This window comes from Mustela erminea, chromosome 6 (genome assembly GCF_009829155.1).
Source record: "Mustela erminea isolate mMusErm1 chromosome 6, mMusErm1.Pri, whole genome shotgun sequence".
In the NCBI taxonomy this organism is placed as follows: Eukaryota; Metazoa; Chordata; class Mammalia; order Carnivora; family Mustelidae; genus Mustela; species Mustela erminea.
The window spans coordinates 79,808,002-79,835,790 of NC_045619.1; the positions used below are offsets into that span (position 1 = coordinate 79,808,002).

The following is a 27,789-nucleotide window of genomic DNA, read 5'->3' on the forward strand; positions in this document are numbered from 1 at the left end:
GGAGGTACGGGGCGGGGACTGGGGCGGGGACTGGGGCGGGGACTAATATTTTGGGCCCACCCCGTCCTGGTGCTCTCGGAAGCCGGGGTTCTTCCGCAGCCGGCTGAGCGGGGGCGGTGCCCCGGCCGCCCTGGCGCCCCGCTACTGGGCAGGTAAGGAATTCCCGCCTTGCGCGTCTTCTTTACAGGGCGTCCGCGGCCCGCGCTCCGGTCTCCATCCCTGCGCCCCAGAGTTGCTGAAGGACGGTTTCGGAAGAAAAACCGCCTTCTGTCTTCAAAATGAGAAAAGTTAGGAAGTAGGGGGTGTGGGCACAGTTTGCTCCAGGGTGGGTTGGGTGGGTTCCCGCGAGGATCAGTTCATCCGACCTGAGGAGGAAGCCAGGGCTTGGAGAGGCGGCTCCGAGTCCTTCTGGGGCTCAGTCCCACCTCGCGTCAAGGTTTTTCGCAACTCCGGGGCGGTGTGTGGCGGGAACCGGTTTACGAAATGAATTCCTTGCCCTGAGAACCAGGAAGTAAGGCCCGCTCCGGGCCCAGATGCTCGTCGCGTGGAAGGCGGTCTGGGCCTCCGCGAGGTTCCGCGCAGCTTGTCACTCTGGCTTCCACGTTCCCGGAAATCAGAAAGTGGAGAGGGGGGTAAGGATCAATCCGCACATTGTCAGATGGGGAAAGCATTGCCCGACTGCCTGGAGCAGGAGAGACAACACAGGGGTTATAAAGAGACCCTGAGAAAGGGAGAGATCATTTGGGAACCAGAGCTCTGTTACTGCCCGGAAAAAAACCCTGTCTGCCCCAGGAGCCCTAAGAGGAGAGCATATTCAAGTCTGCCTTTTTCCTGTCTGGGGGTAATCCTGGAAAAGATCTGTCAGAAAGTTTCTATGTCTTTTACGCTCTCGTGCTGAACGTGCATTTGTAGTTTGCTTTCTACCTCTACCTCTCCGGGGCAAGCTCCTGATCTTGCGGGCCAGACCTGCTCCATCCACAGCCTTCTCCATCCAAGCACATGTCCAGAATCGTTCAGGCCGGAAACCTTGGCGCAGCCTCCTCACCCTTCATTTCTGCACATGGGATTCTATTTGCTCTTCTCGGGAAACTGCCCAGCATCCTGGGACTGCCCCCTCCCTGCGACCGCTCTGGTCCAAGCCGCCAGCGCCTCCCGCCTGGATCGCTGGTGTCCTCTGCTATTGGTCTCTTCCTGTTTCTCTGCTTGGTCTAGTATCCTTTACTCCCAGCAGCAGCCCCCGTGTCTTTTCTAAGACCTGAGTATAGAGCTTCTCTCTCCTATTCTGGAAGCCTCCGCCGTCCTCTCACTCAGCGGATACACAAAATCAATACAAAAGCTATAAAGCTTTAGGAGACCTGGTGCCTTACCGGTCTCATCTAATCTGCCACTTTCCTGCACCTTCCTCCCCAGACTTACTGTCTCCCTGCTGTTCTCAGTGAACCCACTTAAAGACTTTTATGTTTTTAGTATTCCTTTTACCGAAAACTTCGCCCACAGATATCCCAGTGTCTCACTTTCCCAATTTTTTTTTTAAGATTTTATTTATTTATTTGACAAACAGAGATCACAAGTAGGCAGAGAGGCAGGCAGAGAGAGAGGAAGGGAAGCAGGCTCCCCGCTGAGCAGGGAGCCCTATGTGGGGCTCAATCCCAGGACCCTGAGATCATGTCCTGAGCCAAAGGCAGCGGCTTAACCCACTGAGCCACCCAGGCGCCCAACTTTCCCAATTCTTGAGACCCCTAATCACAGGGGACTTTCACACTGAGGCTTTCTCTGACTACCCTGTTTTAAAATGAAACTCCTCTGTTTATTTTTGTCCACTCCATTCGGCATCATCTAGCCTAGTATAGAGTTTATTGGCTTATTGCCTGTCTTCGTCTATTAGAATATAAGTTCCATGAGTTCGGTTTTTCTTTTTTTCCTTGTTTTCCTAGTGCTTTTTCTCCAAGAACTTGAATCAATATCCAGCACAAAGTGGACACTCAGTAAATATTTGATTTATTTCAATATTCAATATTTCAGAATATTGAAAAACAATGTTTTTATGTTTTTAATACATCCAAACATTATATATATATAAGATTTTATTTATTTATCTGACAGAGATTACAAGTAGACAGAGAGAGAGAGGGAGGGGGAAGCAGGCTCACTGCTGAGCAGAGAGCCCGATGTGGGGCTCAAACCCCGGGACCCTGAGATCATGACCTGAGCCAAAGCCAGAGGCTTTAACCCACTGAGCCACCCAGGCACCCCTATATATATTTTTAATATATCCAAAGCAAGGGCACCTGGGTGGCTCAGTCATTAAGCGTATGCCTTCGGCTTAGGTCCTGATCCCAGGGTCCCGGGGTTGAGCCCCACATTGGGCTCCCTGCTCCACTGGAAGCCTTCTTCTCCCTTTCCCACTCCCTCTGCTTGTGTTCCCTCTCACACTGTCTCTCTCTGTCAAATAAAATCTTTAAAAATATATATATATATGTATACATACATATATATATATATTCCAAAGCATTTTAAATTACTTAGAGTGAATTAAATCCATGCTTGAGAATTATGTATTATTTTTAATATACAGCATACCAACACATATCCTAGTTTGAAAAGGGCAGCCCTATGTAATTTAATAGGTCCAAAAGTGTCACCAGCTTTTGCCCATAATGCTGGTACTGAGTTGTCCAGAAATAAAGATAATGGTTATCTAGCATATTTCACTTAAGAAAGCATGGGAATGTGTATTTTAGGGAGGTTATAAATATATTAAAAATGGTGTGCTTAATAAAATAAGACTGCTGCTACCTGAAAAGCTTAACTATATTCTCAGACCTCTTATTTCTGTTCTGTCAGTAGCCCCTCACTGCTATTCTGAAAACTGAGCTTTAATACAAATCTGCACATTTCTTTTCTTTTAAAAAAAAATGTTATATAAGAATAACTCTGCCATAAAATAATTATTCCAACATTTTAAAAAAAATCACCTAATAAGTGATAGGCGCTTTGCATTTGTTGGTTTAAAATCTTACAGCAAGTCTTAGGTATTATCATCTCTATTTTACAGATTAAAAATACAAGATCCAAGGAAATTCAGTTATTAAGTCTGGTCATAATTGGCTTGTGGAAGAGCTTCATTAGAACCCAGGCCCATGCAAATTCTTCCTCCCCTCTATACTTTCTTCCTCTGATCAGAGTGCTAATGAATCAGTCTTAAAACCTCATTAATTCATTTGACAAAAATCTTTTATTTCCCATTTGGGGCACAGTACTTTGTCTTTTTGAGAACATCTATATGAGTAAGAAGTATTGATTTCCACAAGGAAACTTTTGTTTTAGTATATTTCTCAATTATCATCTTATCTTTGTTCTTGTCTGAGTTGTCTTATTTGAAAATGTGAATGGTCACCATGAGAATTAATGGCATGAGAAAAGTCATGAAGATATTTATTTATTTATTTGTAAGCAATATATCTTTTTCTACTTATATTAATCCTAAGCACACTAATTTTTAAAATTTTAGTTAATTTTATTTTATTTTCAGTGTCCCGAAGTTCATTGTTTATACACCACACCCAGTGCTCCATGCAATACGTGCCCTTTATAATACCCACCACCAGGCTTACCCCTCCACTGTCCCCCTCCAAAACCCTCAGTTCGTTTCTCAGAGTCCACAGTCTCTCGTGGTTTGTCTCCCCCTCCAATTTCTCCCAACTCACTTCTCTTCTCCAACTCCCAGTGTCTTGAATGCTTTGAAAGAAGTGATACATTTCATTTTTTCTCTACAGTAACTTATTTTTTTTATTGCAAATGCAGAAATCAAGTGAAAACAAAACTCTCCTAAAAATCACCATCAAGAGATAATCACAGTTAATGTTTTAGTGCATATTCTTCCAGATTTGTGTGTGGTGACATATGAATGTGTGTTTAAAGTAAAATTTTAAATTCTGAGATTTAGAACTTACAGACATATATAGAAAGAGGAGTTGTCAGAGGCTTTCCTTTTTTTTTTGGTAGCCCTATGCTGTCCCCTCTGCTAGAAATCTGTGTATAGGAAAGGTACTGAATTTATTCCTGGTCCTAAGACAGACTTTTTTTTTTAATTTATTTTTTATTTTCAGCATAACAGTATTCATTATTTTTGCACCACACCCAGTGCTCCATGCAATCCATGCCCTCTATAATACCCACCACCTGGTACCCCGGCCTCCCATCCCCCGCCCCTTCAAAACCCTCAGATTGTTTTTCAGAGTCCATAGTCTCTCATGGTTCACCTCCCCTTCCAAATTCCCCGAACTCCCTTCTCTCTCTAACTCCCCATGTCCTCCATGCTATTTGTTATGCTCCACAAATAAGTGAAACCTTATGATAATTGACTCTCTCTGCTTGACTTATTCACTCAGCATAATCTCTTCCAGTCCCGTCCATGTTGCTACAAAAGTTGGGTATTCGTCCTTTCTGATGGAGGCATAATACTCCATAGTGTATATGGACCACATCTTCCTTATCCATTCGTCCATTGAAGGGCATCTTGGTTCTTTTCACATTTTGGTGATCGTGGCAATTGCTGCTATAAACATTGGGGTACAGATGGCCCTTCTTTTCACTAAGACAGACTTTTTATTCTCAATTTTTTGTAATTTAGTTCTAGCCTTTAGGATTACCAAGCAGTCCTCCTTCTACTAGTTTTGTCAATCACATGGTACTTCTTAAAATGGAGAGAAATCTGAGTAAATAAAGAAAAATAATGTGAATGGAGCCACTGCAAAGTCTATAGGCAGATATAGTTTCTTAATTTAAAAAAAAAAAGTCTTTCTCTCACTCAACACAATATTTTAAGTAGTTACTAAAGCCCAATTTGGTTGGGTCTCTGCTTAGGAGAACACACCATCTAAAAGAGAAGGCAGACACATAAACAATAAAATATGTTAATCATTATACTAGAAGAATGACTGGTGACAGTTTGGAGCAAAAGATATGACTCTCAGGGAAAGCCAACAGTGCCTTTTGCATTGTGCTTAAAGAAATCATAGGCATTTGCCCAGTGACCCTCAAGGTGATTGGGCAGTTCTTTTACCTAGCACTAGGTGACCTCACCTCCTGCTTCACCAAGAAAATAACATTGTGTGGGAGTTCTCCCTCTCCCTTCAAATATGTCTGTATCCAAACCCCTCTTTCTAGATTTGGAAGAAAAATTTTCCTTCAGTTCAAGGCTGACATCTTTACATATACTCTGTTGACTATCCTCAACCAAGCTTAACTCTTAAAACAAATCCTAAACCAGGAGTTTTAAGGGCGTGGTTGGGGTCCCCAAGTCTCTTTCAAGAGATTCATAGAGTCAAAATCACTTATGGGTAAAAGATTCATTCAGAGTACAGAATTCAGAGATTCATTCAGATTTTAATGAAACAAAGTTCATTGATACAGTTTCAGATTTCACATTGCAGCTGTTAGGAAATTCTCTTTTATCAAGTTTCACTATAGTGTCAAAGAGAAGTATCTACTACTTTGTGAAAAGAGTATTAAAATTACATTTCCAACTCTATGGATTTTCTTCATATGTGTCAACCAAATCAGTATAATGCAGCAGAGTAAATGCAAAAGCAGATATGAGAATCCAGTTGTCCTCTATTAAGCTGAATATTAAAGAGATTAGCAAAACTATAAAATAATGTCACTCTTCTTTTTATTTTGGAGAATGTAGTTATTTTTATCAAAATATATTATGTATGCTAACATGTAGTATATTCCTTATTTTTAATCAGTTAGTGAATAAGTAATTTTTAAATTTTTCAGTGTCAATTTCTAATAAGGTAATTATTTGTAGATATAACCAACATAAACAAAAACTCTTTGGATTCTACAGAAATTTTTAATAGTGTAAAGGTCATTGAGACCAAATTTGAGAACTCATACCTTCCCCCTCCTTCCCTTCAAAGCCATATTTCTTAGAAAATGCATTTTTACCATTCACTCACTGAGCCATTAAAACTTTTATTAAGCCACCCACTTCCAAACCTAACACACTCGTCAGTGTTTATTGGCCCTCTCTGGGTCTTATATACCAACTTATCCCCTTTTCTAGAAATCTCTGCTATGCTATTGTCCTAGTTTTCTTCTTACCTCCATGGTTCATCAGTACTTTTTTTTTTTTTTTAAGATTTATTTATTTATTGGGGTACCTGGGTGGCTCAGTGGGTTAAACCTTTGCCTTCAGCTCAGATCATGCTCTAAGGGTCCTGGGATCGAGCCCCACATTGGGCTCTCTGCTCAGCAGGGACCCTGCTTCCCCCTCTCTGCAGGGAGCCTGCTTCTCCCTCTCTGCCTGCCTCTCTGCCTACTTGTGATCTCTCTGTCTCTCCCTGTTAAATAAATAAATAAATATATAAATATATTTTTTAAAAGATTTATTTATTTATTTGTTTATTTGACAGACAGAGATCAAACTCCTTGCCTGGGCGTAATCAATGTTCTTGGTGCTATTCCTACTGCCTGGAATTTCCTTTTAGGTTGATCCTCATTCCTTTTCACTCATCCTTCCAATCTCTCTCCCCACCCAGATCTGTCTTGATATGTTTCCTTCAGACTGCCTTGGCTCCATTCTTACTGGGCCTCCACACCCTGCACACACAACTTGGAACATTTATCAGTCACTGTAATTATTCATATCCTCTGCTGGTCTGAGAAGCTTGAAAATAAAGATTTTTTTCTCTTTTCTGTAGCTCCCATCACTTAGTACAGAGCCTGACATACATTGAACATATGAATAAATGAAAGGAAATGTCTTGTTTTTATATAGAAAAGAGAGTGACCTGAACAGTGCATTGAGTTATTAAAGTAGGGACCTATGGAATGAATTTCGGAGTCAGATATGAGTTCAAGTCCAGCTCTCATTTACTGTCTTTGTGAAGTAAAGATATTAAAATTGCCTTCATCAATGTAAGGACTAAGTGAAATATATGAATCACCTAGCATGGTACTCAACAACAAATTCATTCATTCTTAACTCTTACCAGCAATATGTACAAGTTGCTAATCAGTAGTTATCTATTAATAAATGAAATGGAGTCATGGAGCTTACAGTCTAAAGGGGTAAGCAGATAATAAACAAGCAAATAAATACATGATTACAATTACATTGTGCAGTGGTGAAAGATAATTGGGTTGAAGGCAGATAGACCTACTTAGATGTGGTGGTCAAAGAAGGCCAAAGAGAAGAGAATACAAATATGGAAGCCTACGATACAGGGTGACATTTTGGTTTTTTACTCTTTTATAGCTTCTGAATTTTGTACCACAAAAATATATCCTTTACTCCAAAAATTAATTATGTTACATTTTAAAGATAAAAGTACAGAGGGAATAAGGAGAATAATTGACAGAAGAATATCTGAATCCCTGTCTTGATTAATTAGACGAAAGCTGCCACTTGCTGAGAATGAGAAGCATGGAGGTCAAATAAAACCACATGGAGAGAGGTAAAGGCATGAAACAGTCACTAAGGACAATGAGCAAAGGCAACAGGATTCACAGCAGTATAGGCTACATGGAAAGAGGGTCTCCATAAATTTGTGTTCATACCTTTCTGCTCAGCTATCTAATTCTCTATACCTATATTCAGGAGTGCCTGTGTACAAGTAGAATTGTGAAATGTATCCCTGGCTGTCACTCTCCAGGGTGGAGTGGCAAAAGAAAGAGGGGACTGAGGAAATAAAGGTTTTCTCTGGAGTGTAGTTAAGGTGGTAAACCACAGGGTTTGGCTTAGTAGGGAATGAATTATTATCAGACAGTTCTGTTGGACTCAAAGTGGTAGGAAAAGTTAGTTATTTACCATATCTTTTAGTTATTTCATTGTTTTACTTCTACCCAAGAGTATTGGCAAATGTTTAAATAAATACTGATTGAGAAAAATATCTTTAATTGAAAAATAAATATTTTATGAATAGAACTGATTCCTGAATATCTTCTGAATTTTCAGGAATTTTCTGAAAAGTGAATTTTTCACTTCTTTGTGTAAATTGCACTTCAGAAATATCAGAAAAATAATTCTTCAATTTGTCATGGATAATTATAGGTGGAGAAAAAAAGTAAGACCAGACAACAATTAGACAAATAAACCACAATTTTAATTTCTTCTTAGAATATCAATTAGTTGGGGCGCCTGGATGGCTCAGTGGGTTAAAGCCTCTGCCTTCAGCTTGGGTCATGGTCTCAGGGTCCTGGGATCGAGCCCCACGTCGGGCTCCCTGCTCGGCGGGGAGCCTGCTCCCCTCTTCTTCTGCCGCCTGCCTCTCTGCCTACTTGTGATCTCTGTCAAATAAATCTAAAAAAAAAAAAAAAAAGAATATCAATTAGTGTTCCTTTATTATGGTGTAATCAGTTGCTGACATTTCACATATTGTAGCAAAATGTGATTTATAAGCTTACAGATGTCATCCCTAAAACTACCATAAAATTTTAATGAGAATTTTCCGTATTTTAGGAATAGAAGATGAACAAACCCATAACATCTTCCACATATGTGCGCTGCCTCAATCTTGGACTAATTAGGAAGCTGTCAGATTTTATTGATCCTCAAGAAGGATGGAAGAAGTTAGCGGTAGCTATTAAAAAGCCATCTGGTGATGATAGATACAATCAGTTTCACATAAGGTAACGTATAAAATTCTCTTCCTTTTTAAATTCTTACATCACAATCTAGAATGATTAATAGATATAAATATCATCTAATGTTGCAATTCAGAAAATAAAACTCTCTCAGGGGAAAATAATGCTAATAAGTAACCTCTTTTTTTCCATTTTTGCAATTTTTGGTTCTTTCTCCATTATGTCAGCTAGGCTAGTGTTGTGATCTTGAAAATAAGTTTTTGGGTTAGAATCAAGATTCCCACTTTTGCTCTAGTTTTCTGTTTAGCAAGCTGAGAAATTTCCCTCAGCCTCACACTTGTCACATCCAGATTGAACATAAGGGTATTATAAGAATCTCTAGTAAAAATCTAAGTGTGTAAATTTCTACTTCCCTTGACAGTGTACTTCAAATTGACATTTTAAAGTTGCTTGTAAATATACACATCTGTAAATGGAAGCCTCAGATCTTAGTGAGGATTTTACAACACTGTCTTCAGATGATCTCATTTTCATCTCTGTTTACCTCTGCTTGATTTACTATAAAATGTGTGTACAGATTTTATTTTTGTCAGTGATTTCAACCCAAATTTCAGCCCCAAATCTGTGTTTGGATGTAAGAAGAAAAGACATTAATTTGTGATTTTCAGCATTAACCTGATAAAAATCACAAAGCCTTAACTCCCATCTTAGTCCTTCCAGGAAACATTTCCTCATATGAAGGATAAACATCTTAAATTACTTGAAAGAAATTTAGGTTTCGGAATGCCTGGGTGGCTCAGTCCATTAAGCATCTGCCTTTGACTCGGGTCACGAACCCAGGGTTCTGGGTTCACGTCCCATATTCAGCTTCTTGCTCAGCAGGGAGCCTGCTTTTCCCTCAGCCTGCTACTCCCCCTGCTACTTCCCCCTGTGTTCTCTCTCCCTCTCTCTGTCTGACAAATAAATAAATAAAATCTTAAAAAGAGGCAGATTAAGTTGAAAGCAACTTTCAAAGATAATTTATTGATTACTATTAAAAACTTTTAGAGAATAGCTGAGGCAATGTTGGTGAGGAGAAAAAGCTCTTCTCTACAGAATAATGGTGGCAAATAATTATTGAAAGATTTATAAAAAGTTACCAATTTACAATCACCCATGCAAGACTCATCAGCGTCGCTAATACCACAAGATGAAAAGTTGTTGATGAACAAGATATGCACAGGATTTCGAAGAATTATTCACAGGTTACTTATGAATTATGAAGGGTAAAGGTACTTTTATAAAGAAAAAAAATCTGAAATACACCTCCCAGGATCCTGGGATCATGACCCAAGCCAGAGGCAGAAGCTTAACCCACTGAGCCACCCAGGTGCCCCACTTAACAAACATTTTTAACCTGAATTTAATCATGAGAAAGTAGCCAGACAAGTCTAGACTATGAGACATTCTACAGGGTGTTTAGCTTATACTGTAACATGTATGCATTCACACACACACACACACACACACACACACACACACACACACACACATACACACGGGGAGAGGGAGAAGGCAAAAATACAAGTGTGGCAAAGTGTTATCCACTGGCCAGTTGGTGTATCTAGGTGAAAGGGAAACAGTTTTTCATGGTATTATTCTTACAACTTTTCTGTAAGTTTGAAATTTTGCAACATAAAAAATTTGGAGGCAAAGCAGAAAAAAATTGTTAAGTTTTTAAACGTTACTTTTCAAACGAATTTTTCAAACGAATTTTTGAAGAAGAATGAAAAACTAATCTGTTTTTCCTTTAATGTAATTGAAATATAGTAAGGATCAAAGGAATAATTCTCCAAGTTTATGCATAGTAGTCTGTTTCATGAAGGAGAATGATTTATTAAAAAATCCTATGGCTAGCAGAGTCATAAAACAGGTAGGGAAGTAATTCAGTTTAGTAGGTTGAGAGCACACCCTTATGTCAAGTGAGACAGCTGAATTTGGATCTCAGTTTAAATACTGTGTTTTGGCTGTATGGCTATGGGCTGGTTACTTGACCTCTCCACACCTGGCTTTCTCATTAATAAATGAGTATTGTATCCATAGTATCTTTGAGAATTAAATGAGTTCATGTGGGTGCATCCTGAGCAGGTACTCAGTAAGTATTCAGTGTATGTTAACTTACAGGATCATCACCTTCAGCATCTTTTCCCCTTCTGCCTATCTTCCTGGTTCTCTGTAATTCTTGCTAGTTTTCCTGCTGCCCCTCTCCTTTAATGCTGTAGGAGGTACTGTGGGCGAGGCGGGAGCATGGGGGAATAATTCCTGTTTTCAGTGAAGTCTATTTCATACTAATTTTGGGTTTTTGTCACTTGCTTTTAAGGAGATTTGAAGCATTACTTCAAACTGGAAAAAGCCCCACTTGTGAATTACTGTTTGACTGGGGCACCACAAATTGTACAGTTGGTGATCTTGTGGATCTTTTGATTCAAAATGAGTTTTTTGCCGCAGCAAGTCTTTTGCTACCAGGTAAATGGAGTATGAGTAGGACATCAACAACTAGGGTGGAAAGGCAAGTGGCAGAAATAGGAACATGTCTCCTTACTCTTACTTTTTTCTCCTGGTAGATGAGCCTTACATTTGAGACTGCTTTTCATTCTTTCCACGCTCCCTAACTCATACAAGCACCTTAGACATAAGGCACTGCGGACTTGCCACTAAGGAGATAGAGGCTTCATGATTGGGTCTGAGCCCACCATTCAAGTCAGGGAGTTTTGTGCCAGTAGGAAGTTTAGAAGGCTGGAAATTAGTTTTTTGGGTTTTTGTGGGGGGTTTTTGTGATTTGTGGGAGTGTTTTGTTTTGGGGGTTGGTTTTGTTTGTTTGTTTTAGCTCTTTCTTTTTTTCACCCTCAACTTCTACTCCAATGGGATCTGTGACCGTGATTTCCCTATGTTGTATTCTGTTGGGTCACTGTCTAGATGCCTTCCTCATAACCTTATTTTTTCCCTTTGATGCCGTTTACACTAGTAGTTCTCACTGTTTTGTGTGTAGATTCCTGGCTCTATTCCAGACCTCATAATCAGAATTCTTGACTTGGGTTAAGGCCGATGTTTTTAAACAAACACTTCAGTGCTTCTGATATAGTTGGCTCGTAGATTTTTTTGAAAATACCACCTTACCTTCTCTATTCATCTTTATCCAAAACGTACAAGTTCTTACTAGGTAGCTTCTTGTGTGTGCTATGAGAAAAGGAGGTTTAATCTGTGGAAATGGGAATGACATCAAATGAACTGAGTTCCTAGTTTAACTTTTTCGTAAACACTTTTTCTTATGAAAGGACAATTTGTATCGTACTTCATTTGGCAGATGCTGTTCCCAAAACAGTTAATATACTACCTTCTAATGAAGCTGTAACAGTTCAGCAGAAACAGTTGCCTCTCTGTGGCAAAGACAGGACATTTGTGGTACCTGTGCAGAATCTTGAACAAAATTTTATGCCACCTGACTCCTCAAGTCCAGAAAATCCAAGTTTAGAAGGTAGTGATACACGTAAGTAACATTTGCAGTGCTTTCTGCTAGTGGGTTTGTCATTAAAACCAAAGTTGCTTTGAAATCAATCTCTCCTTTTTTGTGTGCACACTGGCCATAGCTTTTTTTTTTTTAAGATGTTATTTATTTATTTGACAGAGAGCACACAAGCCATGGGAGGGGCAGAGAGAGAGGAAGAAGCAGGCTCCCTGCTAAGCAAGGAGCCGACATGGGGCTCAATCCCAGGACTGTGGGATCATGGCCTGAGCTGAAGGTAGACAGTTAAACGACTGAGCCACCCAGGTGCCCTGGTCATAGCTCTTCTGGGGGTTTTCTTTTTTTCTCTCCTGAGTTACTAAGCACCATCATCATTGTATTAGTCAGTGTGTTATCAGTGAATACAGGCAATAGGACATACAAACAACTGCAGAAGTATGACAAATTGTGTAAATATTTATATAACTTGAAAAGGTCATTTTAGGGGACCTGGATAGGTCAGTCAGTTAAGTGTCTGCCTTCGGCTCAGGTCATGAGCCCAGAATCCTGGGATCCAGTCCTGAATCAGGCTCCCTGCTCAGCGGGGAGTCTGCTTCTCTCTCTGCCTGCCACTCCCTCTGCTTGTGCTTTCTCTCTCTCTGTCAAATAAATAGATAAAATATTAAAAGCAAGCAAGCAAGCACGCAAGAGAGGGTCATTTTATAAAGAAAATAAGTGACTAGAGTTTTGGGTGGAGGATCACCAGGCAGAATTTTCAAGATGAAGCTTAAATTTTTATTTTTAAAAGATAGCTGTACTCTCTCTTATCACACCTGATCCAAAGTTGTAAATATTTGCATATATATGAAATAATCACATTGAAAAAATATTAAGGTTCTTAAAACCAATATCTTTTTTATCAAAGTAGTTTTTTCTTATTTTATTGACATTATAGGTTTTCACAATTTTTCATTTTATGAATTGAAGAATGTCACAAATAACTTTGATGAGAGACCCATTTCTCTTGGTGGCAACAAGATGGGAGAGGGAGGATTTGGAGTTGTATATAAAGGCTTCGTGAACAACAAAACTGTAGCAGTGAAGAAACTTGCAGCGGTAAGTTATATGTTTAGGAGTAAAAAGAATTAAAGGAAAAGTTGCTTCCTGGTGTGCTATACTGTAAGTTTTAAATTAATCTTTGGGAAATATATTATTTCAGTGTGTGTTTTCTTTTAAACATCATTCTAAGTTGGTAGTTCTTAACACTTAAAAAACTGTTGAAAGCTATGGATCCTGTCCCTACAGAAATGTAGTTATGGGCATACACATATGAGTATACATATAATTCCAGAAGATTCACAAAATGAAGTTAAGAAGCCCCGTTCTACATAGTGCTTCATGCATAATCTAGATGAAAATGGGAAGATACTAAGAAAATTTTGTAAAAACAACTTTCTTATGTTACTTTTCTCATTTAAAAATAAGCTTAAAAATATAATAAAAAAGATTTAAAAAATTCTTGTCTAAGTCCTTCATTCCCATTTCTCCTAGACTGTTCACCATGTACTTGATTTGTTATATTATAATTCTGTTATTATATTCTAGAAATATCCATATAATATACATTTATATGATGAAGATAGTCACCTGTTGTCATATATGTTACAAATATTTTGTAGATTTTATTTGTCTTTTTCCCTTCAAATTTGCTTATGTTTTCTGTTACAACAAATGTTTTCTTCAGAATGCTTCTCATATTATTTCATTTTGTTTCTATAGTAACTCAGTGAGGTTTTTATGGTTATATGGCTTATAAGGGTTTTTTTCCTTCCACTAACTAGCCATGGGACTTTGAACAAATCATTCATATTTCTAGTTCTCAGTTATTCTGTAAAATGGGGAGAAAAATGCCTTACATTTTAAAGAAAGCAAGATTAGCCAGGCCATCTTTTGCATCTCCTGATAGCTTTAAGAGCTTTGAGGTTATTGTATTGTATTATATATTCTTTTATTTTTCAGATGGTTGACATTAGTACTGAAGAACTGAGACAGCAGTTTGATCAAGAAATAAAAGTTATGGCAAAGTAAGTTAATTTGACAACATAGTAGAGTGGAAAAGAGCAGCTCAAGGAGTAGGAGACCTGGTTTCTCACCCAGAGTGTGCCATGAACTAGTGATATTTCCAGATATGTAGAATTAAACTAAAGGGTTTAAATGAGAGGAATTGAAGGAATTTTGATTCTGCAAGTCTGTGACTACATATATTCACATGCCTGAAGCTTAAATCTCACTTGTTACTTTACATCAGAGCAAAGTTCCAAAGAATTTCAACTATCTTCCATTATCATCTTTGTGGCTCCCAGAATTCATGAGAAATAAGTTATAGAGGTAAAAAAAAAAATACAGAATTATTGGCCCTTAGATATATTAACAGCCCTAAACCAGGAAAAATTTGTGTGCCAGTATCCTTAGAAGACATGGATGTCTTAAAAGACATTGGCTGTCATCAGGAAGAGTGAGAGAAACAAATCAGGATTCTATTCTGATAATTGTAGTGCAGTGTATTTTATGTGTCTGGTCTCATTTAATTTCATAACAGTTATTATAGCCTCCCCTACCTTTTTTTTTTCCATGATATTTAGAAAAATTATGTAACTTGCCCAAGGCCACATAGCCAGTAAAAAATCAGTTCTGTTTTTCATATCCAGACCTGTATCCCATCCCTACAGAAATGTAGTTATGGACATACACATATGATGCCAGAGCCTGAGCTTTTTTCTTTTTCGTTTTCTTAAATTTATTTATTTTTTACTCCTGAAATGTAATTGACATACAATGTTAATATTAGTTTCAGGTATAACATGCCAACTCAGCAGTTGTATGCATTACTCAGTGTTCACCACAATATGTATAGTCCCCATCTGTCACCTTACAACATTATTGATATGAATCCTGATGAAATTTACCAATTTTATACTCAATTACACTCACTGCTATAAATTACGAATTGTGATTGCTTAACCTCAAGATAGAAATAATAGACTGGAATTAATTCAGTCATAGTAAAAATAATGCACACTGATTTAAAAAAAAAGAAAAGCCTCTTTCTTTTGGGATTTTTTCCCCCTGTCACTCTGCAATCCTAAAAGTAATTTGTTCAAAATAGAGAAATAATAAAAAGCATTTCTTAAATATATCACTCAGAGTGAGCCATGGCTAATATTTTGAGGTACTTGCTTCATGATGTGTGTGTAGCTTTTTTCCCATGTCATTAAAAATAATTTTAAAACATTTTGTTAGTCTATTAGTTTTAATTTACATATATAATCTTATATGCTGAATTAATTATTCAGCATATATGATTATATTTTATGAAACCAGTACCCTCCTAGTTTTGTTTCTAATTTTCAACATTACAAATTAAAGTTCCTTTAAATCTCCTTGTATATAAATCTTTAAATGCAACTCTGCTTATTTTATCAGGTAGAATGCTAAAGAATCACTGGTTCAGAACGTATGAACTTCTTAAAAACTTTCCAAGTACATGTCCAAATGGCCTTATAAATAAATTATGGTAATTTACATGCCTATCAGCAATGTATTACAATTTAAATTTCACTGCTACTTTACCACCATTGAATATTCTTACTGTTTCTTAATAAGTACCAATTTCTGGATCTTACCAGCAGAATGACCCCAGCCAAGTTTCTTAACTATTAGTTTTCTTATCTATAAAATGGGATAATAATAGTGTATACTTCATTAAGTTATTATGAGGATTAAATAAAACAGAGCAGGTAAATCACTTACCACAGTGCCTTCTATATAGTATGAACTCAGGAAATGTTACCTACTTGTTTTTAATATGTGCCACTTAAAAAAAATAAATAAAATGTGCCAGTTTGATGGAAAATAGAGTACTTATTAGTTTTAATTTGCACTTCTTAAAATATTTATGAGGATAGACTGATTTCAATTAAAGTCTCACTTGAAATCATGAAATCCCAGAATTTTATATGATTTTATATCAACAAAGTGAGTAAGCACTTAGATGGAATGCATATCATGTTCGAAGTATATTTCTAGGCTCTTATCTATTTGCTCGTTCAATTCTCACAGTATCCATGTTACATCATAGGGGTTATTATCCACATTTGGTGAAGTTGCTGAGGCTTGGTGAGATGTTAACTTGTTAAGTGTTAATTTGGCCTATAAGTCAAATATCGGGGGCGGGGGGCGGTGGCAAAGCTGAACTTTAAACTTAGGACTTTGCCCAGTTTTCTTTCTACTCTACCACAAATACCTAAGGTTTTGTTATAGTTCAGCTCTCTTTAGTTTTATTCCTTTCGAGTAGATAAAACTCAAATTAGGTCATAAATAATAAGATATCATTAAAGATCAACAATATACAAATTAGATGTAGTTAGAGATCAAATGTCTATAAGTCAGTGCTTTGGATATGTTAGAAAATTCTTGAAAGGGTCGTCATAGCAGTTTCAACAGACTTCTTGAAATCTTTCCTGTAAAACTATCATTGAAAATTGTACTGCACAAAGGTATTTATTAGGCCAATCCTTAACCAAACTATCACAAGTTTCAAAGCTCTAAATTATTGAACTTCAACTATAAAATAGAAACAGTAGGTGTCTGGCTGGCTCAGTTGCTCTAGAAGAGCATTTGATTCTTGACCTTAGGGTTGTGAGTTCAAACCTCATGCTGGGAGTAGAGATTACTTAAATAAATAAAATAGAAAAAGGATTTTTTTCTAATGTTGATCAGTATTGACAAAGAACTACAGAAAATTGTAAATGGCTACAATAAACAAACGTTATAAACATATGTATCATAATATATATAGCATATCATTATTTTATTGTGCTTTTTTTCTGTTAAAGCTCTAAATTGAATAACCTCCAAACAACAGCTGAATATATGTATGTGTCATAATAATTTTGAGTGGCAAATTATTTGTCGTAGGTGTCAACATGAGAACTTAGTAGAACTGCTTGGTTTCTCAAGTGATGGAGATGACCTCTGCTTAGTCTATGTTTATATGCCCAATGGCTCATTGCTAGACAGGCTGTCTTGCTTGGTAAGATATTTGTTCATCAGATTGTTTGGCTTTCTGTTTATGTATTGGAATACTAATATTCATCTTGTTACAAAATTATTTAAACCACATTAATCTTAATATTTTTCCTGCTCTTTGAAAATTATATGGTTGATAGATAAACAGCTGGGATTGCTATTCTGTAAGGTGATAATCTTAAATACAAAATTACCAGTCAAGACAAATCTTTGGAGGTGCTCCTATATATTTTTATTGTCAAATAAAAATGCTGACTCAGACTTGATCTTACTTAGAGATTATTTTTGGACAATTTTTAAAAATTACAATCCCAAATTCTCGGTGATATAATATCATTTTCAGTAGTTGCTTGTAAAAATGTTCTGTTATATATTTTCTATAGATTTCTTATCCTTTTTTTTAATGGGTTGGTTACTTCATAAGGATGATACTCCACCACTCCCTTGGCATATGAGATGCAAGATTGCTCAAGATGCAGCTAATGGCATCAGCTTTTTACATGAAAACCATCATATTCATAGAGACATTAAAAGGTAAATGCTGCTCTAAAAAATGTTTTTGGAAAACCATCTTCGTAGAATAACTTGCTCTCATTCTTTCTATTCAAATTTCATATGCATGTCTTAACTTACAGTACTCCTTGAAAGCTCTTCTCATTAAAACATCTATAATCTCCTTTATTCGAAACCCACGTAGCTATTTTTAGTATTCATCCTACATGATCTTTTTTTGAATAGCATGGCATTTTGTTTCTCTTGACTGCTTTTGCCTTGTCAAAATTATTTTCTGGATCACCACTGTTTTCTGAATCACTGTCATCCTTCATGGGTGCATTTCAATTTTCTTCTTGCATAAATAACCAATATTAATTAAGCACCTACTATGTGCTAGGCACTGTAGATAATATAGTTAGCAAAAGTAGCACTTGTAGTGTTTGAAATCAATCAAATTATCACTAATAATAGAAAATTAATAAGGAGTATATAGTATTTAATGTACAGTATTAGTATAAACAAGAGTTTTCTGAGGAAGTGCTATTTTAGCAGAGATCCAAAGAATGAGTAGGAAATAAGTGGGCACAATTTGAAGGTAACTACAGAAGGTAGGGAGAAAATCATTCTAGACAGAATGGACTGCATTTTTAAGACCAGTATTGAGAGGGAACATGAAAGCATAGATAAATTTTTGGAAGTGAAATGAATACAGTATAACTGAAATGCAGAAATTAAAGGAATGATTGATATAAAATAAAATTATAGAAGTCAACCTGAAACTAAACCTGTAGGATCTAATAGACTAATGTAAGGACTTTAGTTTTATTATAAATGTAATTAGATGCCACTGAAAAATTATAAGAAGAGATGTGGCATCGTGTTTAAGTTTGGAGAAGATCCCTTTGATTTGAGTGTAGAGAACAGTTTGTAGGAAGGGCTAGTTAGGAAGCTATTACAGAAGTTGTGGTGGTAGCAGTTCATTATCAAAAGAAGTGAACAGATTTGAGAGATTAAGATGGCAGGACTGGGTGCTGGGTGTCTCAGTCGGTTACCTTCGGCTCAAGTCATGATCCCTGGGTCCTGGGATAAAGCCCCAAGCAGGGAGCCTGCTTCTTCCTCTCCTTCTGTCCTTCCCCCACTCATGCCCTCTTTCACTTGCTCAGCTCACTCTCTTTTGCTCTCACTCTCTTTCAAATAAATTTTTAAAATCTTGAAAAAAAAAAATAAGATGGGAGGACGTGCTGATATCTTGGCTGCAGAAGGATCAGAAAGAGGGACCTGTCAGGAATGACTCCTGGATTTCTAGCTTCCTGAATTGCATTCTGGGATGATTGTAGCATGATTCACTTACATAGAAAGCACTGGAAGAGGACTAGGTTGACGGTTGAGAATGTGAAATCTCTTTTGTACATGTTGTGTTTAAGATTCTTTTAAGATATGGAAGTGGAGGGGCACCTGGGTGGCTCAGTGGGTTAGTCTCTGCCTTCAGCTCGCGTCGTGATCTTGGGGTCCTGGGATTGAGCCCCACATCGGGCTGTCTACTCAACGGTGGGCCTGCTTTCCCCTCTCTCTGCCTGCCTCCCTGCCTACTTGTGATCTCTCTCTCTCTGTCAAATAAATAAATAAAATTTATAGAAGTAGAAATGTTAGTGTCATATACAGATATGGAGCTGAAAAAGTCTGAGCTAAAGATATAAATTTGTGAATTACATACAGTTGATAAGACCTATTATATGATTGTAGTCTCTTAAGGAGAGATAGAGATTAGGAAAAGTCCCAAGATTTAGTCCTAAGGAACTTTAAGACTTAATGGCCAAATAGAAGAGAATGATTTCAAAAAGGAATCTAAGAAAGTAGGCACAGAAAGTTCAGATGAGAACCTGGTATCTGTGAAAATGAGGAAAGAGAGTATTTCCCAAAACAGACTAGTCAAAAAAAAATGTCAGTTGCTTTTTAGAGGTCAGGGTGAGGACTGAAAAATCACCATTTGGTTAGTGCTCTGAAGAGCATTAGTATCTTTACAGAGCACTACTTCCGCACAGAAACTGGGCAGAATTCAGGATGTATTTGAGGAGAGAGTGGGAGCTAGAGAACTGAAATGTGAGTGTAGACAAGTCTTTTATGGTATTTAGATAGTGAAGGGTGATTACTGGAAATACTGTGTCATTCAGGAAACTTCTTTTAAGATGGCAGAGACTAAAGTGTGCTTTTATGCCTATGGGAAAAGGAAGATGATAAAATAGAAGAGAGAAGTGAAATAATTTATGGAGTGAGGTTCTTGAGAACATAGGAAGGAGTCCAAGTAAAGGGATAAGCCATAGATGAGAGGACAGCACAGTCTCTCATCCCTTACATATTGGTGGATTTCCTCCTGTTATCACCTCCTGTCTCTTCTGTTCCCAGAAAGTGTTCTTGCTGACATTATATTGACTTCACCTGCTATCTATATGTGGGTGACATCAAATCTGTATCATCAGCCTCCGATCCTATATTTTTAGTATCTCCATACCAAAAACACCTTGTCTCTGTGTCCCACAGAAGCCTCTAAGTTAACATACCAGAAATTAAATTCATTTTCTCTTCCAAACCGAAGTCTTCTTCCCATGTTCCCTTCCTGGTCAAATGAAGTCACTATTCCTCCTGTCTCCCGAGCTAAGGACTTTCTCATTCCCTGCATCATACTCATTACAAAGTTCATTGAATGTGCCTCAAAATTCTCAGTTCCTTTTTTTTCTTCCAGTGTTCTTTCTTCATCCAGACTCTCACTATCTCTCACTTGCTTTAATACAAGCTTTTCTGGTCAGTCTTTACCTAGTCTGTTCCACTTCTCAACTATTCACTACTATACCACCAGATTATGTTTTTTAAAAATCAAGTCTAGGGGCACTTGGGAGGCTCAGTGGGTTAAGCGTCTGCCTTCAGCTCAGGCCATGATCCCAAAGGTTGTAGGATTGACCCCCAAGCCGAGCTTCTCACTCAGTGGGCAGTCTTCCTTCTCTCTCTTCCTCTGCCCCTTCCCTGCTTGTGCGTGCTCTCTCACACTCTCTCAAATAAATAAATAAAAATCTTCAAAAAAAAAAAAAATATCAAGGGATGCCTGGGTGGCTCAGTGGGTTAAAGCCTCTGTCTTTGGCTCAGGTCATGATCCCAGGGTCCTGGGATCGAGCCCCGCATCGGCCTCTCTGCTCAGCAGGGAGCCTGCTTTCTCTCTCTCTCTCACACTCTCTCTCTCTCTCTCTACGCCTACCTCTCTGCCTGCTTGTGATCTCTGTCTGTCAAATGAATAAATAAAAATCTTTAAAAAAAAATCAAGTCTAATAGCACGAATTTCTTACTATGAAAACTTCTGCTGGCATCCTGCTCTCACAGGATCAAGTTCATATTCTCTCCATGTTTCATTGGCACCAATTTCTTTCTTTCTTTTTTTTTTAAGATTTTATTTCTTTATTTGACACAGAGAGAGATCACAAGCAGGCAGAGAGGGAGGCAGAGAGAGAGGGGGAAGCAGGTTCTCAGCTAAGCGGAGAGCCCAATGCAGGGCTCAATCCCAGGACCCTGAGATCATGACCTGAGCCAAAGGCAGAGGCTTAACCCATTGAGCCATCTAGGCACCCCTCATTGGCACCAGTTTCTTGAAATTGATCATATGTTTTTATGTTTTCATCACTCTGCACATGTTGCTCTATTTGCCTGAAATGGCTTTTATCCCCTCATTTAACCCTCACCTTGTAACAATTCTTCAAGGCTAAGCACACTGTTCACCCTCTCCTTAGAATTTTCTCCAGTTCTTACAGGCATGTGGTTGTTCCCTCAGTATTTTGTACCTAATATCACCGTTATGGAGTATTTATTGGATTTTTAAAAAATTATTTATGTACCTTTTTCATAGATAAGGTTTGAAAATCCCTCCTCCATGCAAGAATGAGCTTAAATACTATTATACATAGTGATTCCTTGATAAAAATTTTATTGAATGCAACTATGCATGTATGAGCGAATGCTTGTAGTGAATAAATGAAGACCTTTTAACCATGTTCTTTCCTCTTTGCAACATTTCAGATAGTACCAAAAAAAAATAATAATAACACCTGAAACTAATATATTAACTGTTAACTGTTAATGTGTTAACTGTACTGGAATTAAAATTAAAAACTTAAAAAGAAGAATAGAGAAATTAATAATTGAGACACTTTGGTTAGAAATTTGTTTTTAAGTGAGTTGAGAAATATTAGGAAAGGAATAAGAATGGTGCTTTAGGAGACCGAGGGAAATTTTCCCTGTGATAAATTACTTTGAAATAATGAAAATATCTCTCACTGATGTAGACAGTTTTATTTCATTTTTATTCTCCTAAAATTTTTCCTCAAGAAACAAAAAGGGAAAGAAAAAGATCTTTTCTTTCTTTAATCTGAAACTAGATTTATTTGTATGAATTTCAGGTTTTTATGATATGTATTATAAAATGGTATAATCTGTAACTATGTACATATGTTCTGTATGTATATAAATATGAACTGTTTGACTTGCTTGAAAAGAAAAATATTTTTTTTCTTTTCAGTGCAAATATCTTACTAGATAAAGACTTCACAGCCAAAATATCTGACTTTGGGCTTGCACGGGCTTCTGAGAAGTTTTCCCAGACAGTCATGACTAGTAGAATTGTGGGAACAACAGCTTATATGGCACCTGAGGCTCTCCGAGGAGAAATAACACCCAAATCTGATATCTATAGCTTTGGTGTGGTGAGTTTCACATATGTATTTATTAAAAATAATCATTTTGGCTATAACTGTGAAATTGAATTAGAATATTTTGGAATACCTGTCTTGCTTAGCTTTCTTATATAAATGCACGTGTTGTTTACTTTAACCCTAGTTAAATGATAAAATTATAAAAGCTTCTCCAAATCTGTGGAACTTTTTAAAATGGATTTCTGAAGTAACTACAAGAAATAACTTTTTTACTACACTATCCTCATGAAATAGTATGAAGCTTACATAAAATTAGTGCATAAAACAGATGCCTGGGTGGCTCATTTGGTTAAGCATCTGCCTTTGGTTCACGTCATAATACGAGGGCCCCGGGATCAAGTCCCACATGAGGCTCCCTGCTCACTGGGGAGCCTGTTTCTCTGTCTGCCATTCCCCCTGCTTGTGCACATGCTCTCTCTCTCTCTGACAAATAAATAAAAGTCTTTAAAAAAAAAAATAAGTGCATAAAACAAGCCATGTCATACAGCACACCTTTTAATGTCATGTTTTTTTAATGAAATATTTTTTTAAAGATTTATTTATTTATTTGACAGACAGAGATCACAAGTAGGCAGAGCGGCAGGCAGAGAGAGAGGAGGAAGCAGGCTCTCCACTGAGCAGAGGGCCTGTTTTAGGGCTCGATCCCAGGACCCTGGAATCATGACCCAAGCCGAAGGCAGAGGCTTTAACCCACTGAGCATCCAGGCATCCCTAAATGAAATATTTTTAAAAAGACATTCACTTTGACATTTTCTGATATACTGGTCTGTTCCGAATAACTTTTAAGATGGAGTGAGTGGGAGTGGTTGGAGAAATCAAGTTCTACTTCATCTTATTTTTGCGTATATGTTTCCTATATGGAAATTTAACTTCACAGCACTGTGAAAGTAAGGCACAGAATTGTAAGATATGCCTAAAATTTAGAAAATAATATATTCTAAAACCCAGAGAAAATTATTTTTGTGAAGAGTCCCCTGCAAGACAGGAGAAAGAATGTCCAGAACACATATTGAATGGAGCTGATTATTTAATAAGTTGCTAATAGAAAAGTACTGCTTGTGGGGATTGGTAGAACCCAGGGTTTCTGTGAAGAAGTGGTGGTGAGAGAAGACCAACTCATGTCCTTTCTGCTTTTTCTTTTTCTTTTTTTTTTTATATTTTATTTATTTGAGAGAGAGAGAGAGAATGAATGGGGGGAAGAGGGCAAAGGGGGAGAGAGAGAGGCTCTCAAGCCGACTCCCCACTGAGCAAGGAGCCCAGTACGGGGCTCCATCCCAGGACACCGAGATCATAATCGGGACTGAAACCAAGAGTTGAACACTTAATGGACTGAGCCACCCAGGTGTCCGGTCCTTCCTGCTTTAATGCCTAAAAGGCATAATGCATTGTATGGAAATGATTAATCAGATTTCATAATAAAGATCCATATTCTTCAATTTAAAGTTAATTTAAAACAAAAACCACAAAAAGATCCATATTCTTTTCAAATGTTGTCTTGAGTATTATAGTAATGGACTTTTTTTTGTCTTCATAGGTTTTATTAGAAATAATAACTGGACTTCCAGCTGTAGATGAACACCGTGAACCTCAGTTATTGGTAACTGAAAGATTTATTATTTTTTCCAGCCCTTTCTCTTTGCATTTATAATCTAAATTTGTATGGGTAAATTTGGCATCTAGCAATGTCTTTTTCTATTGGCAATCTTTTCATTGACAATTATAAAGTGGCATATGGAAAGAGCATCACATATTTCTAATCTCAGCTCTGCCATGAAGTATTTGTGAAGCTTGGAAAAGTCACATATATTCTATGTGCTGGGTAAAACCGGAATAGAACTATATGACTTTTTTAGGTCTTCTACAGTATATTTTTATTTTGTTTACTTTCAGGGTGATTACTAACAGCTTTTAAGCTCAGAGAGGGAAAACAAAATGGCTTCCATTCAGATTTGTATCAGAATGGAATTGCTAGTAGAATTTTCTATTCATTTCCCTAATGGGATTTTATTTATAAAGTTATGATAGAAAAAAATTTCCTGTGTATTTATTAGGCACTCATTGGCAATTATATAAATAGACGAACTGAATGCTAAAACCATAAGAAAATTGCCTTACCTTTTTTTTTCCTATATAGTAAATTTTAAGAACCTGGAGGGTCTTTTTATAAAAATAAAAAATTTCAGAAACCTTTTATAATGTAAAGATTTCAGAAATATTTACTATCATGAAGGGGTGCCTGGGTGGCTCAGTGGGTTAAGGCCTCTGCCTTCAGCTCAGGTCATGATCCCAGCATCCTGGGATTGAGCCCGCATTGGGCTCTCTGCTCAGCGGGGAGCCTGCATCCTCCTCTCTCTCTCTGCCTGCCTCTCTGACTACTTGTGATCTCTGTCTATCAAATAAATAAATAAAATCTTTTTTTAAAAAAACTATTTACTATCATGAATAAGTTTTTCTTAAAACTAGTATAATAACTATGCTGACTTTATTCTAATTTATGTATTCTAATGAGGCAAACCAGTGAGACAAATTCAGATACTATATGTATAACAGATTATTCCCCTAGAATGGAGATTAGTAAAAGGCGAAAGATTTATGCGATCTGAAGAGAAACCAGAGTGGAGATTAGAAAGTCAAAGGGTATGATATTGTTGCTCAAGGGATGGGTGCCATTTTTCACTTTAAGAAAAGCAATAAGTACGATATCTATATATTATAATATTGTTACTGGTGTCCCTTTCTAATAAATACATTATAAAATCTTCCATTGGGTCACCTGGGTGGCTCACTCAGTTAAGTGTCTGCCTTTGGCTCAGGTCATGATTGCAGGTTTCTGGGATCAAGCCACACATTGGGCTTCCTTATCAGAGGGGCTCCCGCTTCTCCCACTCTCTCTGCCTACTGCTCCCCCTACTCAGGCTCTTTCTGTCTCGCTCTCTGAAAGAAGGAAATAAATAATCTTAAAACAAAACACAACAAAAAACCTTCCGTGGTTCCCTGGATATGCATTAATGCAGTATTACTTGTTATATAACATTTCACATTGAAGTATATTTATACAACATAATATTATTGTGAAAGTTATTATTTGCATAATATCTGGATTTTTTTTATAGTAGTACACAGTGATACTTTGTCCTCATCAAGAAATAAAGTTATCTGTCCCATTGGGTGTTGGGCATCAAGACAGAAGCGTGGGTTGTAGATAGAATTTTGGAGCCATTAGTGTCAGGCATAGATAAAGCTTTGGATATAGATTGGATTATACAGAGAAAGTGTGTGCATTAAAAATACAGGAGGAGAGAGGGAAAGAAAAAGAACTCTGTTTTTTTCTACCTTGTAATTTTTTATATTTTTAAGCAAATCCACCTGTCTAAAGGTCTAAATCCTTTTTCCTGAGACTTATTCCACTTTTAAAATGTTATAAAAGCTTCAAACCTGTGGTTTGAGTAAGTATGAAATCCAGAAAAACACAGAATCCATCTCAGTCTTAAGTTTTACACATGACCACATAATAGTGAAAAATCATAAAACCTTAGGGAAGACTATACTCTTTCACTTATTCTTAACGTGTGAAAGCAGTAGGACTATAAACTAATAAGATATTATCATAAGTATAACCAAAAGGGAATGACCCTTCAAAGTAGCTTTGTATCACTAGATTCAGCCATCACTCAAATGCTTTCAAAATACATTTGGAAGAGTTTCTGGAGAGTTTATAATTGACCTCATATCAATAGTCTTTTTCATATTAGTTTCCGAGGGTTGCTGTAAAAAAATTAACACAAACTGAGACTTAAAGGGACTGACATTTATTCTTTCATAGTTCTGGAAGTAAGAATCAAGTAAGAATCAAGGTGTTGTCAAGGTCCATCCGTATTCCCTCTAGAGGGTCTGGGGGAGACTCTTGCCTCTTCCAGCCTCTAGTGGCTGTTGGATTCCTTGACTTGAGGCCACCTCACTCCAATTTCTGCCTCTCTGGTCACGTTATCTTCCCTGTGTCTGTTTTCTTCTCGTTCTGTCTCTTAGACAGATGCTAGTCATTGAATTTAGGGCCCATGTGGGTAATTTCAGATGACTTTATCTCAAAATGCTTAACTTAATTATATCTGCAATGACCTTTTCTCCAAGTAAAGTCATATTCATAGATTCTGGGGATTAGGACTTGGACATATTGATTTCAGGGCCACTGCTCAACCAACTACATCATCCTTATCCTCATCTTCATCCCACCACATAGTCCTTGCCTCTCTCCCTATATATTACTTTTTTATCATGGCCCTGTCCCCTTTCTCCTTCTGTCTTTTTCACTTCTATTCAATAATTTGAGTACCTATAGAGAAGTTTGCCGATGCAGGGAGGAGGAGTCTGGGTCCAGAAATTGGAATTGCTCTATCAGGAGTACATCAGGAAGCAAATCACTCTAAAAATAAAAAATAAAAAATTTAAAAAGGGGAGCAAATCACCCTGAGCGCCTAGTAAATGTTGCTATTGGGAATATGAGAGCCCTTAACTCAGCAACGTAAATACAAAAATTAGAAGGCAGATGGCTGATAGTATCTAAAAAGTGTGTGTGTATGTATCTATGTATGAATATATGTATAAATAAATAAGTAAATAGGGTTTCTCCTGTATATCTTTAACTCTTACTAAGTTTATAAAAATAGATAGTAAAATGAGTATATGTTATTAGGAAGTAGAATAAATAATTCCATTTACATTCTGATTTCTTTGACTTTTATTTGAAACTCCTGATGAAGTTTTAACATTTGTTTTGGGATGCCTGGGTGGCTCAGCCAGTTAGGTCAGGTCAGGTCATGATCCCAGGGTCCTGGAATCGAGTCCTGTGTCAGGCTCCTCACTCAGCAGGGAGCCTGCTTTTCCCTCTGCCTTGGCCTGCTGTTCCCTCTGCTTGTTCTCTGTCTCTCTCTCTCTCTCTCTTTCTGACAAATAAATAAAATAAAATCTTTTTAAACAATTTTGTTTTAAAGCTAGATATTAAAGAAGAAATTGAAGATGAAGAAAAGACAATTGAAGACTATGTTGATACAAAGATGAATGACACTGATCCCGCTTCCATTGAAGCTATGTACTGCGTTGCTAGTCAATGCTTGCATGAAAAGAAAAACAAGAGACCAGACATTAAGAAGGTACTATTTTTTATATTTATTTAAAAAGTGAAGGAGGTAGGGTTCATCTTTTTTTTCTAAGTTTACATTGCAAACCAATTATTTAATACAGTTTTTTTTTTTTTTTTTTTTGTCTTTCTTTTTGAAAGGTTCAACAGCTGCTGCAAGACATGACAGCTTCTTAAAATTTTACTGGAATAGACTCTTGGGTTTTTTTGTATACACCTGTCTAAACCATTTTTTAAACTAAAAT

At 37.2% G+C, this 27,789-nt stretch overlaps 1 protein-coding gene across 5 annotated transcripts; it reads left to right on the plus strand.

The window, feature by feature from the left end:
• The first annotated feature begins 45 nt into the window (after window positions 1–45).
• IRAK4 (interleukin 1 receptor associated kinase 4) lies at window positions 46–27,733 on the plus strand. 5 transcript variants are annotated; one of them, XM_032347941.1, is made up of 12 exons: window positions 46–152; window positions 8,471–8,640; window positions 10,955–11,100; window positions 11,939–12,121; window positions 13,032–13,192; window positions 14,096–14,160; window positions 17,054–17,168; window positions 17,589–17,698; window positions 22,218–22,401; window positions 23,945–24,007; window positions 27,399–27,557; window positions 27,686–27,733. In XM_032347941.1, exons 2-12 carry the CDS (start codon window positions 8,480–8,482, stop codon window positions 27,719–27,721), a joined length of 1,383 nt encoding a protein of 460 aa, XP_032203832.1. In that variant the 5' UTR covers window positions 46–152; window positions 8,471–8,479; the 3' UTR covers window positions 27,722–27,733. The 5 variants fall into 5 exon arrangements, with proteins under 5 accessions (XP_032203832.1, XP_032203833.1, XP_032203834.1 ...); XM_032347942.1 differs by lacking the exon at window positions 46–152 and adding an exon at window positions 561–632; XM_032347943.1 differs by lacking the exon at window positions 46–152 and adding an exon at window positions 955–1,183.
• The last annotated feature ends 56 nt before the right edge of the window (window positions 27,734–27,789 follow it).

Excerpts from the sequence above, each read along its gene's own strand:
- IRAK4 (XM_032347941.1), top strand. The coding sequence starts at position 8,480 with ATGAACAAACCCATAACATCTTCCACATATGTGCGCTGCCTCAATCTT. Across the intron at positions 14,161-17,053 it reads GAAATAAAAGTTATGGCAAA|GTGTCAACATGAGAACTTAG; the intron begins GTAAGTTAATTT and ends TATTTGTCGTAG. Across the intron at positions 27,558-27,685 it reads AGAGACCAGACATTAAGAAG|GTTCAACAGCTGCTGCAAGA; the intron begins GTACTATTTTTT and ends TCTTTTTGAAAG.